General features: G+C 46.8%; 1 protein-coding gene across 1 annotated transcript in view; it reads left to right on the top strand.

The window, feature by feature from the left end:
* Window positions 1–14,339: 14,339 nt before the first annotated feature.
* The window catches only part of bmper (BMP binding endothelial regulator), a gene marked incomplete at both ends in the record, with an annotated part of 14,541 nt that continues 8,880 nt past the window's right edge, over window positions 14,340–20,000 (top strand). Inside the window, one exon of the mRNA XM_079227380.1 lies at window positions 14,340–15,201. Coding sequence (XP_079083506.1) covers window positions 14,340–15,201 — 862 coding nt within the window. The remainder of the gene's footprint in view (window positions 15,202–20,000) is intronic.

Here is a 20,000-nt window from a genome sequence, read left to right as displayed (position 1 = left end):
CCTTCGCTCTGTTCGCCCCAGGTCAAATGCTCTGTTCGCCCCAGGTCCTTCGTTCTGTTCGCCCCAGGTCAAACGTTCTGTTCGCCCCAGGTCAAACGTTCTGTTCGCCCCAGGTCCTTCGCTCTGTTCGCGCCAGGTCAAAGTTCTGTTTGCCCCAGGTCAAACGTTCTGTTTGCCCCAGGTCAAACGTTCTGTTCGCCCCAGGTCAAACGTTCTGTTCGCCCCAGGTCAAACGTTCTGTTCGCCCCAGGTCAAACGTTCTGTTCGCCCCAGGTCAAACGTTCTGTTCGCCCCAGGTCAAACATTCTGTTTGCCCCAGGTCCTTCGCTCTGTTCGCCCCAGGTCAAACGTTCTGTTCGCCCCAGGTCAAACGTTCTGTTCGCCCCAGGTCAAACGTTCTGTTCGCGCCGCGTCCTTCGTTCTGTTCGCCCCAGGTCCTTCGCTCTGTTCGCCCCAGGTCCTTCGCTCTGTTCGCGCCGCGTCCTTCGCTCTGTTCGCCCCAGGTCCTTCGCTCTGTTCGCCCCAGGTCCTTCGCTCTGTTCGCGCCGCGTCCTTCGTTCTGTTCGCCCCAGGTCCTTCGCTCTGTTCGCCCCAGGTCCTTCGCTCTGTTCGCGCCGCGTCCTTCGCTCTGTTTGCCCCAGGTCCTTCGCTCTGTTCGCCCCAGGTCAAACGCTCTGTTCGCCCCAGGTCCTTCGTTCTGTTCGCCCCAGGTCCTTCGCTCTGTTCGCCCCAGGTCAAACGCTCTGTTCGCCCCAGGTCAAACGCTCTGTTCGCTCCAGGTCAAACGCTCTGTTCGCCCCAGGTCAAACGCTCTGTTCGCCCCAGGTCAAACGTTCTGTTTGCCCCAGGTCAAACATTCTGTTCGCCCCAGATCCTTCGCTCTGTTCGCCCCAGGTCCTTCGCTCTGTTCGCCCCAGGTCCTTCGCTCTGTTCGCCCCAGGTTCTTCGCTCTGTTCGCCCCAGGTCATACGTTCTGTTCGCCCCAGGTCCTTCGCTCTGTTCGCCCCAGGTCAAACGGTCTGTTCGCCCCAGGTCAAACGTTCTGTTCGCCCCAGGTCAAACGTTCTGTTCGCACCGCCTCAAACGCATCTCAATCTCGCCGCCCCGCGAAAAAATCGCCAATTCGCGCGGCGCCGCGTCTGTGGATTGACTTTACATGTAATCCGGTCGCGCCGCAAATTCGCGCCGCGTCCGGTTTGAACACGGCATAAGTCATGCTGGATAAAAGAGTCAGATAAATGTTGTGTTGATTTGTGTTGTCTTGACTTGTGTTGTCTTGACTTGTGTTGTCTTGTGTTATCTTGTGTTGACTTGTCTTGACTTGTGTTATCTTGACTTGTGTTGTCTTGTGTTATCTTGTGTTGACTTGTCTTGACTTGTGTTATCTTGTCTTGACTTGTGTTATCTTGTGTTGACTTGTCTTGACTTGTGTTATCTTGTCTTGACTTGTGTTATCTTGACTTGTGTTGTCTTGTGTTGACTTGACTTGTGTTATCTTGACTCTTGTATTATCTTGTGTTATCTTGTGTTGACTTGTGTTATCTTGTCTTGACTTGTGTTATCTTGTGTTGTCTTGACTTGTGTTATCTTGTCTTGACTTGTGTTATCTTGTCTTGACTTGTGTTATCTTGACTCTTGTGTTATCTTGTGTTATCTTGTGTTGACTTGTCTTGACTTGTGCTATCTTGTCTTGACTTGTGTTATCTTGTGTTATCTTGTCTTGACTTGTGTTATCTTGTGTTATCTTGTCTTGACTTGTGTTATCTTGTCTTGACTTGTGTTATCTTGTATTAACTTGTCTTGACTTGTGTTATCTTGACTTGTGTTGTCTTGTGTTGACTTGACTTGTGTTATCTTGACTCTTGTATTATCTTGTGTTATCTTGTGTTGACTTGTGTTATCTTGTCTTGACTTGTGTTATCTTGTGTTGTCTTGACTTGTGTTATCTTGTCTTGACTTGTGTTATCTTGTCTTGACTTGTGTTATCTTGACTCTTGTGTTATCTTGTGTTATCTTGTGTTGACTTGTCTTGACTTGTGCTATCTTGTCTTGACTTGTGCTATCTTGTCTTGACTTGTGTTATCTTGTGTTATCTTGTCTTGACTTGTGTTATCTTGTATTATCTTGTCTTGACTTGTGTTATCTTGTATTAACTTGTCTTGACTTGTATTATCTTGTCTTGACTTGTGTTATCTTGTGTTATCTTGTGTTATCTTGACTTTTGTGTGGTCCTGCCTGAGCGACCTCACCTAAAGGTCACCATCAGGACTGTGCGGCTGTTCTACGGCTTACAACCCAGAACTTTCCGCTTCAAGGTTCCGTGGCTCCGCCCCGGTTCCCCAGCAGGCAGCACTGTGTGGACCCGCTGTCCTCGTCTCCGTCTGTAATGACCGGCAGCATGAGGCCGCGGCCAGGAATAGCCCGTCGGATAATGCCGTTGCGGAGACATTAGCGGAACATTACGCACACATCAAAACAGCCGGCGCTCCGTCAACACAGCAAATAGCTCCGGAGGTGGAGAGGTGGAGTGACGGAGCGATGGAGAGATGGAGTGATGGAGCGATGGAGTGATGGAGAGGTGGAGCGATGGAGTGATGGAGAGGTGGAGCGATGGAGTGATGGAGAGGTGGAGCGATGGAGTGATGGAGTGATGGAGCGATGGAGAGATGAAGTGATGGAGTGATGGAGTGATGGCTGCTCCGGGGTTTCAGTTGACACTGACCGGCAAATGCTGCTACCTAAAAATGCTGCTGACAAGCTGCGAGCCTGGAGATTAGAAGCAGAGGAGGACAGGAGGATGTGGGACGAGTCCATCTTCATCCTGACCTCAGTGCTGTCTCTGGGGACGAGTTAAGAGCTGAGGGGATCACACTATACAAGGACACACTCTACAAGAACACACACTCTACACACTCTACAAGAACACACACTACACACTCTACAAGGACACACTCTACAAGAACACACACTCTACAAGAACACACACTACACACTCTACAAGGACACACTCTACAAGAACACACACTCGACACACTCTACAAGAACATACACTCTACACACACTCTACAAGAACACACACTCTGCAAGAACACACACTTCACACACTCTACAAGAACACACACTTTACACACTACAAGAACACACACTCTACACACTTCACACACTCTACAAGAACACACACTTTAAACACTACAAGAGCACACACTCTACACACCATACACACTCTACAAGAACACACACTCTACAAGACCATACACTTCACACACTCTACAAGAACACACACTTTACACACTCTACAAGAACACACACTTTACACACTACAAGAACACACACTCTGCAAGAACACACACTTCACACACTCTACAAGAACACACACTTTACACACTACAAGAACACACACTCTACACACTTTACACACTCTACACACTTTACACACTCTACACACTCTACACACACTACAAGAACACACACTCTACACACTCTACACACTCTACACACTCTACAAGACCACACACTCTTCAAGGCTGATGCTGAATCTTCAGATAAAAACAAAAGGGATTCAGTGTTTCTTCAGCACCACTGACTTCCTGTAGTCTCAAAAAGGTTTGACGACAGTTCATAAACATTCTGACCAATGGATTCCATGACTTTTCCATGACTTTAAACCAAATTTCCATGACCAAACATTTAGTGAAATATGGGTGTAAACATTTATATAGCTGCCTGTATGTATGCCTGCTTATATTTTGAGCGTCTTTCTTTTAAAAGCATATTCATTATTTCAAACTCAGCGAAAATGAACGTCATGAACACATGAATATAACACTTTTTTTTTTTTTTTCTTTTTTTTTTCCAAGGACTTTTCCAGGCCTGGAAATAACCATTTTAAAATTCCATGACTTTTCCAGGTTTTCCATGACCGTAAGAACAATGCAATAGAATATCATGGAGCCGTTAGTGACCGAAGAACGAGAGGAACACATGAACGCTGAAAACATGAACGCTGAAAACATGAACGCTGAAAACATGAACGCTGAAAACATGAACGCTGAAAACATGAACGCTGAAAACATGAACGCTGAACTCTCTGGGGATCGAACAGTGGGCTGAAAGATTAATGTTTGATGGTCGCGTGGAGCTTGACACACACACACACACACACAAAAACAGACGCACACACACACAGATACACACACACACACACACACAAACAGACACACAAAAGCCGCGTAGCCCCGATGAGGAACATGAACTCCTGCGGCGCTCCAACGTGGAACTGAATCTAAAAACACAGAACTGGAACGTTCTGCTGCCCCTAAGTACCAGAACCAAACCCGGTGCTGCGATCCACCAGCAGACTGCTACTGGGGAACGGACCAGTCAGGGTGCTGGAACACGAGGACTCACCACTCAGAGCCGGGGATCGAACCGACGACCCTCAGGAGAGAATGCAGCTTTAAGACACTTCCACATTGAAGTTATATTCAAACTCATGAACCATGAGACAGTTGGAACGCAGGCGCTGGACTCCTCTGTTCTTTTCTCAGAACTATTTAGTCATTTCAACACAAGACGATACAATGACTTCATAAAAACATGTGCACTTGAAACAAGATACACACACACACACACACACACACACACACACACACACACACACACACACACACACACACACAGTTATGCCAGTATCTTCTGCAATGACCACACCTACTTGTACACACTATAAACGTTAAACATTTACACACACACGCACACACACACACACACACACACACACACACACACACACACACACACACACACACACACACACACACACACACAAATCTACACTCACACACACACAAACCCACACTCACACACACACGCTCAGTTTCACATGTTTTACTTCCCATCTGCGAGGACGCTTAGCTGCTGTGTGGTGACGGACAAACAAGGGCTCATTTTCTGTCTGCGTTTTTATTCATGGGGGGCGAGCTGGGAATAGAGAGACCTCTATCTGTCACACACACACACACACACACACACACACACACACACACACACACACACACACACAGAAACAGAGATCCATGGGTCAGAAATTCTGGCCAAGGCCCGGGAGGATCCTGTTCAGGATGAGGAAACCTGCCTGCTGTGTGTGTGTGTGTGTGTGTGTGTGTGTGTGTGTGTGTGTGTGTGTGTGTGTGTGTGTGTGTGTGTGTGTGTGTGATCTGACAGACAGGGCTGTGTAACTCAGCCATGTCGGTACAAGTCTCGTCTCGTATATATATATATATATATATATATATATATATATATATATATTTATATATATTTATATATATATATATACATATATATATATATATCTAAAGTACTGTTTGATTTATAATCGTATAATTAAAGCCATAATATTAGATATGTTTCCTCTAAAAGTTGAATCTCAGCAGGTAAAATTAACACGATAAACCATTTTCAACGACATAGAATATGTTTTTTTTAAGAACTGAGGAAGTCTGAATTAATATTCCTGCTACCAATAAAGTAACTTCTCTTGGAGAAATACTTGTTAAAGGTTAATATACTGATTGATATACTTGTTGTCACTAGTATCAATATTTGACAAGGGGTGATTATTTCCTGCAATGTTTATCAATGTTACAAACAAATGAGTGCTGCATCTGTTTTATTATTCATTATTCTGACCATCGTTTAAACATTTAAACATTGTTTGTTCTAAACTCAATGAAAACAGACGTTGTCACAATATCCAAAAGATATTTAATTCACAATCATGTTGAAGGAAGGAAGCAGATCACGTTTGGTGTTTTATAAACGATCAACATGTCTGCAGATTGATAATCTGTTGATGGAATCAATGGATGACTGATGGCTTCATCAATAAAACAAAGACTGTTGGTCTCTGAACAGACACCCATCCTCCAAAAGGCCTTCCAGCTCTGCAGCGACCATTACTTCTGTTTTATTCCCTTCTTCTCCATCTCTGTTTCATTCCCTTCTTCTCCATCTCTGTTTCATTCCCTTCTTCTCCATCTCTGTTTCATTCCCTTCTTCTCCATCTCTGTTTCATTCCCTTCTTCTCCATCTCTGTTTCATTCCCTCCTCTCTGTGACGGCTGCACAGACCGGAAGGCGCTCCCAGTAATCGATTTAATTTTAGGGCCACGACACAAACGACTGGTTGTTTATCGGCCGTAGACTGGGGACGAGGATGGAAGGAGAGAGGGAAGGAGGGAGAGAGAGAGAAAGAGAGAGAGAGAGAGAGAGAAGGAGGGAGAAAGAGAGAGAGAGAGTAAAGGTCGGGATAGGGTTCATAGGCAGTTCTATCTGCTGATATGGACTTGTGTTACTGGTTTGTGTGAAGGAAATAGTGAGTGTGTGTGTGTGTGTGTGTGTGTGTGTGTGTGTGTGTGTGTGTGTGTGTGTGTGTGTGTGTGTGTGTGTGTGTGTGCGTGTGTGTGTGTGTGTGTGTGGTGTCTGTGATCCCAGGTGGGCTGTTGGGGAGGAGCAGAACAACAAAAAGGGATGCAGCGCCAGGAAAGAGGAGAGGGAAGACACTCTCCCTTTCATCTCTCTTTCATCCCTCCTTTTCAAGCTGAGGAACGAGAGAGAGAGAGAGAGAGAGAGAGAGAGAGAGAGAGAGAGAGAGAGAGAGAGAGAGAGAGCTCCACTCATCTCTCTCTCTCTGTGTCCCACTCTCAGACGCCTTTTGATGCCTTTCAAGTCGCCCAAATGTGCTTTCTGGCTGCCATGCGCTCTGTCAGAAAGCCCTGTGTGTGTGTGTGTGTGTGTGTGTGTGTGTGTGTGTGTGTGTGTGTGTGTGTGTGTGTGTGTGTGTGTGTGTGTGTGTGTGTTGGGGTTTGGCATGGCGCCTAATTACTTTAAAGTCACAGACAGGTAGGCGGAAGGTGAATGCGTGTGTCTTTGTGTGAAAGCCGGAGCTTTGATTTGTTCCCCACCACCTTGTTCTCTCTTTAATGGAGCCGTGAGCGGCCGGCTCTCCCAGAGGCTTTCCTCTGTTTCCTCTTTCTCTTTTGGCACTCTGCCACCGCGAGACAGACATCCTGTGCGTCTCTGCACATCGGCGTGACCGAGAGCAGCGTGGATCAAATGTTCTCGGCAGTAACTGGACGCAGACGGTTAATGTTTTAGCACCGGTCTGAATCGCGGCTAACGGCTGAAGCTAACGCACGCTGCAGACCAGCTGGTTGGGCAGCTTTAAACACGTGGTTAACGTTGTGAAATGGTTAATGTGGTTTTGTTAAGGAAACGCTATGGGTTGCTAATGCTACGTAAGTACGTACATTCAGGAAACTGTCGCCGTAGCATTTCTAAAGCGTGGTCAATGTTGTGAAATCAAACAAAAGTACTTGGTTGTTTATGTGTAGAAAAAAATGGTTAAGTTAAAATATGTACGTTAGCTAATTAGTCAACGTAAACTGTCGCATGCGGACGCAGTGATGAAATAAAATAAAGAAGGGTGTGTTATCCGCACATCATTTGGTGATACCGAGCCGGACTGGGAGCAGGTTCTAGAAAATGTGAATTTAAGCTGAAAAATGACAGCATTGAACATAAATGTCTGCATGACTTGCAGTCCTATGATGCCAACGAGCTCCAGGGTGAAGAGAACAAGGACACTACGTCGTCTAATAACCAGCACATTGTTAATCTCTGCACGTTAACGCTGCTTCTCGTTTTCTCTCGTGTCCTTCTGTCTGAGGAGGAGGAGGAGGAGGAGGAAGAGGAGGAAGAGGAGTGGCGACAGGACAAGTCTGGACATGATGCCTGATGGTTTGCATTTAAACTCTCGGTTTAAAAGCAAACCACAGGCTTGCTCTGGAGGTTTCCATGACAAACAATACTAATTGGGGCTACTTTTCCTTTTTGCTTTTTTCAATCATGTCTGTTGGGAGGAACCGAAGGTACGAGAGACGTAAAGAGAGAAATCTCCACTTACTAATATATGATATGATATGAAACCAAGGGATTATTTGACGGATTAAACAATAAACCAAACGTGTGAAACACCAGTTGAAGTCCCGTGTGAATAACAGAGGTGCACAATGACAGCTGATGCTTCACAGATGGACCGGGCGTCATCCAGACCTGCTGGTTCACTGTGGATCTGAGCTGCGTATCTTTGGCAGAGAGGAGGAGTTGGATCGGTGCGTTCCTTGTTTGGATCAGATTTTCCAGTTCACCGTCAACACGCTTTATCTGGAACACTTTAAACGGAACAATGGCAGCTGGTTCGGGTTAAGCAGGAACGATGAACACGTGTGATCAGCGAGACGCGCGAGTCCCGCTCCTGACTTATGGTCGTATTGATATCACTCAGAGTTCCTGCGGGAACATCTGCTGGGTCTAAACAGGAGGACTGAGAATAAAACCCAGTGGTTCAGAGATCTGGGTGAAACGCCCTCAACAGGTGTAGCTCATTATCTATCGAGTCACCGATCATCGAGGCCGAACACCCAGCAGCTTCCCACGTGGGAGGAGCTTCCTTATCATTGTGAACAGAATAAAGACATCACTGAGAACTGTGATCTTTCAACTTCCACCGGCTCAATTTATAGTAAAAATGCATCACAATTAATTAGGTGAAACTAATAAAATCAATAGTTGGATTTGCTTCACTCAGATTTGTGTACAAGCGTTATTCTCCTGTTCCAGAAGCTTGTTAAAATGCTGTATTATTGATATTCCTGTGTGTGTGTGTGTGTGTGTGTGTGTGTGTGTGTGTGTGTGTGTGTGTGTGTGTGTGTGTGTGTGTGTGTGTGTGTGTGTGTGTGTGTGTGTGTAATGATCCCTGTGTCACCCTCTCTGTGTCTCACTCACCACCCCTTCTCATTAGTGCCGACGCCTGAGTGGATTAACCACAAGTGGATAACCACACACACACACACACACACACACACACACACACACACACACACACACACACATACATACACACATACACACACACGAGTAGAAAAAAAGTAGAGCCCATCAAAGCGACTCTATCTGCTCCGGTTTAGGAAAGACAAACTGTCATAAAACACAGATTTGTCCTCAATGCAAACCAGAAGCCCCTTTCTGGCAGGAGTGTGTGTGAGTGTGTGTGTGTGTGTGTGTGTGTGTGTGTGTGTGTGTGTGTGTGTGTGACAAGAGCCAGACAACACGTGTGTGATTGTCAGGCAGTAAGTGAAAGGGATAACAAAAGCAAAACATGGCAGGATGAAAGACAGGAGGCAAGAGAGAGAGACAGATACGCGTCGACCTCCTTGATCGGGTGGATCAGGGAAATGAATACAATCGGAAGCTTCCACTTATCGACCTGATAACTCAAACATCTCAGAGAGAAAGAGGGAGGGAGAGAGGGAGAGGGAGGGAGAGAGGGAGAGAGAGAGAGAGAGGGAGAACACTGTGATAGTTAATGTGAGGTTCTTTACTGAGATCACGGTGAGCGTAACGATCAACGTATATTGTGTATGGGAACAAATGCTGCACGTCTTTAAAAGAAAACACAAACTAATTGACCCTTTGCTAAGCCCCGCCCCCTCTAACGCAGACTGGCCAATCACCAATCTGCAGCTTTATCGTGGTTAAACATTGCGTAATAGCGGTACTCGCTGCCCATGAGGAGACACATGTTTCTACAACGAACGTTAGCACAACATTAACTTGCGTTAGCTACGTTAGCTGCTTTATCTACATTAACTGCTTTATCTATGTTAGCTATCCAGAAGGTTTAAGTAAAGAAGACACAGTGTTGTTCCTTATTGTCTTTGTCTCGACCGCCAGGTGACGTGTTGGTTCCCTTTAACCCTTCATTCTATCTTTATCTCTTTGACCTGTTTCCACTGAATTAGCTTAGCCAAGGGTCAATCGTCAGTAAGCGTCCATCTTGCCTTTGCTTATCTGGTCGTAATAAAGTGGGAGCAAGCAAAACAAGGTAGCCACTGTGTCTCTTATCCTCCATCTCCTCCCGGGGTGATCGAGGTGGGCTTCATGGTCTCCTCCTCCACAGGAAAGCGCCCAGAGGGCTTCTCGACCAGACGCCCAAACCACATCAACTCCCAGTGGATCACAAAGAGATCCCACCAGATGTCTGAGCTCCTCCAGGTCTCAGAGTCTGACTTCGGATGCAGGTTGGAACGCAGATGGACTGGTGAACGAGCGGCAGAATAAAAGGGGGCGACTGGCTTCGGTGGCCCGACTGGGAGGGGCTGACCTTTATGCTGCGTTCACACCAAAAGCGTTTAATCTCTCGACTTTATGTGGTAAATTCGCTTGATTCGCTTTTTCGTGGCGGAAAGGGGGCGCGGCTTTTCCGTGGCTTTACTCCGTGAAAACAGTTACTATTTCCTTCATCCACCATTAGAATAACCACTAGTTCTGCTTTATACTGGTTGAGGAAGTCCCACAAACGTCGGGAAACATCAAACGCCCCCGTGTCTGGGTTCATAATATTATTCGTGTCCGACTCCTCCAGGACGAGTGGCTGAATGAAGCCGCTTCCAGCGCTCCTTCAGGACCAGCAGCAGTTTGATTTTGGATTTTTCCGCAACCATTAGCGTCTGTGCATTGACTTTGCATGTAACAATCCCGAAGTCGGCAAACGTTTTACCTGTCTTTAGATTTCGTCACGGAAAATCACAAACAAGTGACAAGACACAACCTTAAATATATATATACATGCTTTGCGGTGCATTATTCTCCGAAACACCAGAGGGCGTACAAACAAAACGAACTGTTAAACCAACCTCCACAATGACGAGGAGGGATTGTAATCATCTGTAAACTCTCATCTCATATTAAAGGACGACTTTATTGCCTTTAAACAAACCCTGTAGAGAAAGAAGTCGAGTATGAAATGTGTTATGAGGAAACAAAAGGTTCAATACCCTGTAAACTATTCACTGAAGCTTGCTGAGACCTCCTGCTTTCTAAAGCGTCTACTGGTCAAAACACACACTCTCGTGATGCACCCAATGTTTTAGGGTCCAGACCAGGTCCACAGAGACCAGGTCCACTGAGACCAGGTCCACAGAGACCAGGTCCACTGAGACGAGGTCCACAGAGACCAGGTCCACTGAGATCAGGTCCACAGAGACCAGGTCCAATGAGACCAGGTCCACTGAGACCAGGTCCACTGAGATCAGGTCCACAGAGACCAGGTCCACAGAGACCAGGTCCACTGAGACCAGGTCCACAGAGACCAGGTCCACTAAGACTAGGTCCACAGAGACCAGGTCCACAGAGACCAGGTCCACTAAGACTAGGTCCACTAAGACTAGGTCCACAGAGACCAGGTCCACTAAGACTAGGTCCACTAAGACTAGGTCCACAGAGACCAGGTCCACAGAGACCAGGTCCACTGAGACCAGGTCCACAGAGACCAGGTCCACTGAGATCAGGTCCACAGAGACCAGGTCCACTAAGACTAGGTCCACTAAGACTAGGTCCACAGAGACCAGGTCCACTAAGACTAGGTCCACAGAGACCAGGTCCACTAAGACTAGGTCCACTAAGACTAGGTCCACAGAGACCAGGTCCACAGAGACCAGGTCCACTGAGACCAGGTCCACTGAGACCAGGTCCACTGCCTCATGACCAGGATGATCAAAGGTCCCAGAGGGAGCATCTTCCTCTAAACAATAAAACCCCGTCTCTTCCACAGCCCTGAACCCGTCTGACCTCATGTGAGCGTCCAGAAGCTGCGTCTGCGTTCATCGTTTGATTTCATGTTTTTGGAAACCGACGAAGAATCCAGCCCGTGGCCAAGGAGCGGTCACGGCGCCCCGCACACATGACAGATGAGCGGGGAAGCGGAGGCGGATTAGAACGAGTGTGACGGACGGTGAACAGATATCAGCGTCGGGCTCTGCTCAGGATGCAGAGACCAGGGCTCCTACCTTTCTTCACTTTCTTAGACGGCTGCTTCTTCTTGATGAACTTGGCGGCCTCCTGAGGAAGCTCCAGCTCGTCCCCGTCACCGGACGCCTCCGTGATGGGCTCCACGCCGCCTGAGTGACAGGAAGAGGGGATCGGTTACCGAGCCGTGAGAAACAACAACTCTATACCTTTACGTCTTACTTCATAGCAGGGCTCACACACATTCTGACCAATGGACCTCCAGGACTTTTCCATGACTTTAAATCAAATGTCCATGACAAACATTTAGTGAAATCTGGGTGTAAACAGTAAAAAGTGAGTAAATGTAGTATTTAAACTAACAATGAGAATACAAAGCATACAGTGAACCTTAAATGACACAAATGAATGAGACAATAGTTTGATTATAAGAATAAACATTTATGTAGATGCCTGTATGTATGCCTGCTTATATTCTGAGTCTTTCTTTTAAAAGCATATTCATTATTTCAAACTCAGTGTAAATGAACGACATGAACACATGAATATAACACATTTACATGACTTTTACTAAACTTATGGGATATATATTTTTTTAAGGACTTTTCCAGGTTTTCCATGACCATATATATATATATATAAACAAAATAATTGGAGGTAAATAATGTTTTTAAGGTCACATTGAAACTCTTCATAAGGGCATCATGTCCCATCCTCCTCATGAAGGCGATATATCTCAGGAACAGCTCAGTCTGAGGGTCAAAGGTCAACTCAAGAATCCATGTGCTAATTATCACATTTCCCACAAACGTCCAACAGGTTGGGACAGACTTAAATGTAAACAACAACCTGACAGTTGGCGGTGAGACTTATTCTAGATTTATGTATGTTAGCATGTTGGAGTCTGCAGAGCTGGAGTTCAGAGACACGTCTACTCTCAATGGTGGACAATAAAGTTGCATTGAAATTGTTGACCACAATAAAACCGGTTGCTACGTAACTTTGGTATCGGGACAAATGATATATATATATATATATATATATATATATATATATATATATATATATATATATATATATATATATATCTATAACAGCAGCAAAACGTTAAAATGTAGTGAGATAGAAGTTTTAGAGGAGACGCAATGCAGCGCGGAATAATAGTGTTGAACATGTGGTTTGTGTGCGTGTGCATGTGTGAGTGTGTGTGTGTGTGTGTGTGTGTGTGTGTGATCAAATCCCTGCTAGAATCCCCGGATCAGTCTGGATTTAGGGAGCTCCTGAGGCCGATGAATTGGACGCCTTGTCTCTCCTCCGTCTCCACCTCGATGTCTCCTCCTCATCCCCCTTTCCTCATTCCTCTCCTCCCCTCTCCGTCTCCTCTTCCTCTTTTCTCTCCTCCTCCCCCCGTCTGCTCCCCCCACCCTCTCCTCCTTCCCCTCTACGTGTCCCCTTCCCGTTTCCTGTCTCTTCTCCTTCCCCGTCTACTCCTCACCTCCTCCACATCTTTCCTTTCTCTCAATCCTTCCTTCCTTCTCCTCCTTCCATCCCTCCCTTTCCTCTCCTCCCCGAGGATTGTGTCCAGTTTCACGGTGCTTTCTCTCAACATGCACTTCACACGTCGTGCCGTTGTGTGTGTGTGTGTGTGTGTGTGTGTGTGTGTGTGTGTCTGCCATCATGTCTACCTTAAGGTGTCTGAGAATGTGTGTGTGTCTCCATCTCCCCCAGTGCCTCTATGTCCGTGTGTGTGTGTGTGTGTGTGTGTGTGTGTGTGTGTGTGTGTGTGTGTGTGTGTGTGTGTGTGTGTGTGTGTGTGTGTGTGTGCGCAGATTACACTAAGCCCTCTCTAATATTTATCCTGGCCTTTTCTAAAGCCAATCTTGTTCTCTTTGGTGAGAGCACAGTCTGTGGCTTCTCACACTCACACACACACACACACACACACACACACACACACATGCTCACTCACACACACACACACGCTCACTCACTCACAGTTGTTTGAAATGGGATATGCCTCGCTCTTAATTGGGCAGGTGTTTTTCTAAGGCGAGTTAGTTTTTTACGCTGTCTTACAATTTCACGGGGAATGTGTGTGTGTGTGTGTGTGTGTGTGTGTGTGTGTGTGTGTGTGTGTGTGTGTGTGTGTGTGTGTGTGTGTGTGTGTGTGTGTGTGAGAGAGAGAGAGAGAGAGAGAGAGAGAGTGTTTTAACCTCAGTCTTACATCAACATCAGGTAAGGAAATAGCCCACCTCTGGAGCAACTTACCCAGAAACCCTCTCATGACACACAGGCCGTCTCTCTCGCTGACCTCTCACACATTCCTGCCTCTGTAAATAGTCACCGCTGCAGCGCCGCTCACAGTTGCGTGTAACAGAGTACCCGAGTACACATGTACCCATGTGCCCGAGTACCCGTGTATCCGAGTATCCGTGTGCCCGAGTACCCGTGTGCCCGAGTACCTGAGTGTCCATGTACCCGAGTACCCGTGTACCCGTGTACCTGTGCACCCGAGTATCTGTGTACCCGAGTATCCATGTGCCCGAGTACCTGTGTACCCAAGTACCCGTGTGCCCGAGTACCCGAGTACCCATGTGCCCGAGTACCCGTGTGCCCGAGTACCCGTGTGCCCGAGTACCCGTGTGCCCGAGTACCCGTGTGCCCGAGTACCCGAGTACCCATGTGCCCGAGTACCCGTGTGCCCGAGTACCCGTGTGCCCGAGTACCCGTGTACCCGAGTACCCGTGTGCCCGAGTACCCGTGTACCCGTGTGCCCGAGTACCCATGTGCCCGAGTACCCGTGTGCCCGTGTACCCGAGTACCCGAGTACCCATGTGCCCGAGTACCCGTGTGCCCGAGTACCCGTGTGCCCGAGTACCCGTGTACCCGTGTGCCCGAGTACCCGTGTACCTGTGTACCCGAGTACCCGTGTACCCGTGTGCCCGAGTACCCGTGTACCCGAGTACCCGTGTACCCGAGTGCCCTTGTACCTGTGTACCCGTGTACCTGAGTACCCGTGTGCCCGAGTACCCGTGTGCCCGAGTACCCGTGTACCCGAGTACCCGTGTACCCGTGTACCCGAGTACCCGTGTACCCGAGTGCCCTTGTACCGAGTACCCGTGTGCCCGAGTACCCGTGTACCCGAGTGCCCGTGTACCCGAGTGCCCGTGTACCCGAGTGCCCTTGTACCGTGTACCCGAGTGCCCTTGTACCGAGTACCCGTGTGCCCGAGTACCCGTGTACCCGAGTACCCGTGTACCCGAGTGCCCGTGTACCCGAGTACCCGTGTACCCGAGTGCCCTTGTACCGAGTACCCGTGTACCCGAGTACCCGAGTACCGAATGCGGCCCGCTGGAAGACATATCGTGCTTCATTTCAACTCTTCTTGTGTCCTCTCCGCTCGCTTGGACCTCGACCACGGTTGGACCACTGAAGGTACCAGGTGACATCCACAAGTTAGACCGATGGAAAACCACAAAGAACGGAAGGCAGTTGAAACCGGCGCATACTGGTTCACGTTGTAATAGCCGTGGTGCTTCAGCAGCAGTGATGGGGGATGCGAGCGGTTCTCAACTGGTTTGACTGGTTTCGGTACAGGAGAAGTACTTTAAACTTTCATCCCGAGGGACCTGGGAAACGTTTCTACCCACATATTAAGTTACTCTTCAAGCTATCACAGCATTCTAAATGCCTAAAATTGCATGAGGTCATTTTCAAAAATGTCCTTTTAGAGTCTCAAACTGTCTTCTAAATATATCCATACTGCCCCACAACTCAACCAAAAACCAACTAATGGAAATAATATTAACAGTAGAAATAGCAGACTACATACAGTATATATATATATATATATATATATATATATATATATATATATATATATATATATATATATATATATATATAAACATATATATATATATAGTTTTACAGTTCAGTAAAGATTGCTCCCTCCCCTCTCTTTCATAAATGGAGAGCCATAACACGGCAGCATGTTGGGCTCCTCGGCTCGTTAAAATCACCAGGAAGCCTCCAGGTTCTGTTATTACACATCTGCACTGCCTCCAGGGAAGGAAGTGAGAACGCTGTGAGGGAAGAATGAGGCAGAACGACGACAGGTAAACAGTGAGGATGTGAGCACCTATTGGGAGTTTAGAGAACACTCAGAGTTTAGTTCATCAGAGTTCTGCACAAAAAAAACTTCATGATCTTTACACACGGACTCCAAACTACGTTTTGCACGTGCAGTTGATGTCACATAGACTTCTATACAACCAGAGGAGTCACCCCCTGGTGGTCAGGAGAGAGAATGCAGCTTTAACACATGAAGCATAGACCTCTATACAACCAGAGGAGTCGCCCCCTGGTGGTCAGGAGAGAGAATGAAGCTTTAACACTGAAGCATAGACTTCTATACAACCAGAGGAGTCGCCCCCTGGTGGTCAGGAGAGAGAATGAAGCTTTAACACTGAAGCATAGACTTCTATACAACCAGAGGAGTCGCCTCCTGGTGGTCAGGAGAGAGAATGAAGCTTTAACACTAAAGCATAGACTTCTATACAACCAGAGGAGTCGCCCCCTGGTGGTCAGGAGAGAGAATGCAGCTTTAAGATGTTTCACTATTGGCTTTACTTTTCAGAACTGGAGTTTGTCCTCTGGGTTGTTGCAGAACGTCGGGGCTTAAGTTAGTTGATTATTTCGGGAGATTGACATCTGCAGGCGCTTGGAGACGGTTCAAAAGAGTTTAGGTCGTCAAGGACAGTTTGAACCATTCAGAGATTGTTTGAACAGCTCGGTGCACTTTTGATGTAGTTTAGATTTGGTCCGGCACCGTTGGAAACCGTGTGTAACCGTTGGACATGTTTGGGCCAGTTTGTGTCCAGTTGCAGGAGGTTGGGGTCGACCCACGACAATTTTCAAAGGACAGCTTGAGGAAAGCTCCGGCCATTCTGGGCCCGTCTGCGCCCGTCAGCGCTTTGGACAGCCTGGGTCGGGTCGGGCAGGAAAGCGCTGTCTTGGTCGGCGGTGCGGAGGCACCAGCGCATTCCTGTTTTATTCTGGGCCGCGGTCTGAAGACGGGGGTGACACTGTGCTGCCGTGGTTACCAGCAATTTGGCCTGTGGGCTTTTACGCTATTTCAATCCCCCCTCAACATACACATCTCCGTGCGCACACACGTGTGCAGTGCCCACACATTTGTATGCTTAGGGGGGGGAAACCAGGAAGTGTGATTCTTTTAAAAAGCTGGTGTGAATGAATCAGACACCTGAGCTGTTCGGTCCACAGAGGAAACATGTCGGACGTGGAAGGAGATCTCCAACGCCTCGGGAGAGTCACTTCTTATTTTACTTTGTGCGCCGCAGGACCGTCCGTCCAACGCTAAAGATTTATTAAACTTCAGGTAGTGATTGATTCTTTCCAAAATAGAGCTCTGCCGTTTTATATTTAGCGTTCTGGAGGAGAACTCTTCAATTTGGAAACGCCACAGAGACAGAACAAAGACAGCTGGTCAGGATTACACACAGACACGGCCTACACTTACACATACTACATGCATTTTCCTTTGCTGCACACACACACACACACACACACACACACACACACACACACACAAATACATGTGTGCACGGCCCATCTTCTCCCCTCTCTTTAGGTCGAAAATAGATGCAGCCCTCAAACCACAGCTACCAGCGGAACACTGTGAAAATAACTGCAACACACACACACACACACACACACACACACACACACACACACACACACACGGGAACTACAGCGGTGTGTGTGTGTGTCTAATGCATTAGAACAGAGCTAAGCAAAGAAAAAGAGAAAGAAAGAAAGAAAACGGCACAAGAAGAGGACGGATTTGAGACATATTTAGAAAGATACAGTGTGTATATACAGGTGTGTGTAAACACTCCTGAATGTGTGTGTGTGTGTGTGTGTGTGTGTACACAGAGTGCAACAGTTGGTCTGCATGATGTCATCAGGGCGAGATAGAGGGCCAGGTGATGGAGAGGGAGGGAAACATGGAGAACATGGTCATGTGACCTGGATTAAAGGAGCATTACGAATAACGCTGAAAGCGTCTGACGTGCACGTTTTGCAGTGCACGTGTTGAAGTGCACGTGTTGAAGTGCACGTGTTGTTTAACATGCACCACGACCTTCTGACTTAATGACTCGTACTTCTCTCTGTTTGGAGAGCGCTAAAAGTAATATTAAAGGTAAGAGGACAATTCAATAATAGAAATGATTAATAATATATATGTTGAGCTTTCTTATAATAATAAAGAAACACTATATACTTCAATATATATTGAAGATATATACTATCTCAAATCAGATTTAGGAAGTAAAGAAAACCTGAATAATATTAAACGAAGTAAAAAAAACAAACAAGGGTGATAATGTGTGTTTTTATATCCAGAAACTCTCACACACACGGTATCAATGAAGCCGGGCTTGTTGTGTGGTATACCAGTGTGTGTGTGTGTGTGTGTGTGTGTGTGTGTGTGTGTGTGTGTGTGTGTGTGTGTGTGTGTGTGTGTGTGTGTCTGTGGTCCTGGAAGGAAACGGTTGCCGCCGGTGATGTTGGAAACGTAAACAAGTGTGTATGTGTACGGGTGGGTGAAAATGCAACATGTGAGACGGCAAACAAACGACTGTTTACTGCAGCGCGGTGTGTGTGTGTGTGTGTGTGTGTGTGTGTGTGTAAGAGTGTGAATTTTGGTAGCAGACCAAAAGAGAGAGGAGAGACCGCATGACAAGGAAACATAAACACAAACACTCTCTCTCTCTCTCTCCTCCCCCTCCCTCCACACACACACACACACACACACACACACACACACACACACACACACACACACACACACACACACACACACACTTAATTAATTGATTCAGTTCTGTTCCACTGAACTTTGTACCAAATTACTGTAATCACTATAATGACTTTAAACAGGCCTTTAAAGTTTTATAGACCTCTGTTCTCTCTCTCTCTCTCTCACACACACACACACACACACACACACACACACACACACACACACACACACACACACACACACCGTAACCTCAAAGACAGAAGGCTTAGATGTGTTATTAGTGTTATTTGTAGTAGTTGATTCCCACTGAATAACAATGGCCCAATCAAAGCTTGAGGAAAGGTGATGTCATCTTTCTAGACTGCTAACTAGCTACATAGCTAACTAGCTAACTAGCTAACTAGCTACACCCACCAATAACAACTGGACATAACAAGTTAAGATATTTCTTTAAATCTTGGTGCAGCTTCCATGTCGACTGACATCACTCGCTGCTGACCGGTAAAGGTTGCAGGAGGGAGGAGGGAGAGAGGGAGGAGGGAGAGAGGGAGGAAGGGAGGAAAGGAGGAAAGTAGGGAGGAGAGTAATTGATGATCTTGTCAGAAAGTCCTCTATAAACTCTGGCCAAGGCTAAATGATCCGTAAGGTGTGTGCATGCATGGTTATGTTGTACGTCTGTGAAAAAGTGTGTGTGTGTGTGTGTGTGTGTGTGTGTGTGTGTACCTGGCAAATGCAACTGTACGTGTCAGTGTGAATGAGCATAACCATGTTTTTACGAGTGTGTCTGCACTGTGTATTTCACATGCGTGTGTGTGATAAATGTGCACACAAGTGTTTTTATGTGTGTGTGTGTGTGTGTGTGTGTGTGTGTGTGTGTGTGTGTGTGTTGGCTGTAAAGTGCACCATGAACAGGCTTCATGTTTTTGTCTGCCGAAGCCGAACATCTTCACCCGGGGACCCGAGCTCATAAGCAGACCAGGACCTCTGAGGAGAAGTGTGTGAACTCTCAGATTACTAAAGGTCTCCATGGTTACACGAGAAGCAGCATTCACATTTCGGGCTGATCTGACGGATAGAAACCAAAACACTCATCACGTCCCGGTTCCCTCCAACACAAAGCCCTCCTGTGAATACGTAGGGAGCTGAAACCAGTTGAGGGTTCACACACATTCTGACCAACGGGTTTCCATGACTTTTGGGATTTTATTTTTTTCAAGGACTTTTCCAGGCCTGGACATAACCATTATAAAATGTGTCCAGGTCTTCCATGAGCGTAAGAACCCTGACAAGACTTGAAATGGTTA

The sequence above is a fragment of the Taurulus bubalis genome, assembly GCF_910589615.1.
Source record: "Taurulus bubalis genome assembly, chromosome: 12".
NCBI lineage: Eukaryota > Metazoa > Chordata > Actinopteri > Perciformes > Cottidae > Taurulus > Taurulus bubalis.
Note: the sequence above shows the minus strand (reverse complement) of the source record. Positions and strands in the feature narration are given on the sequence as shown.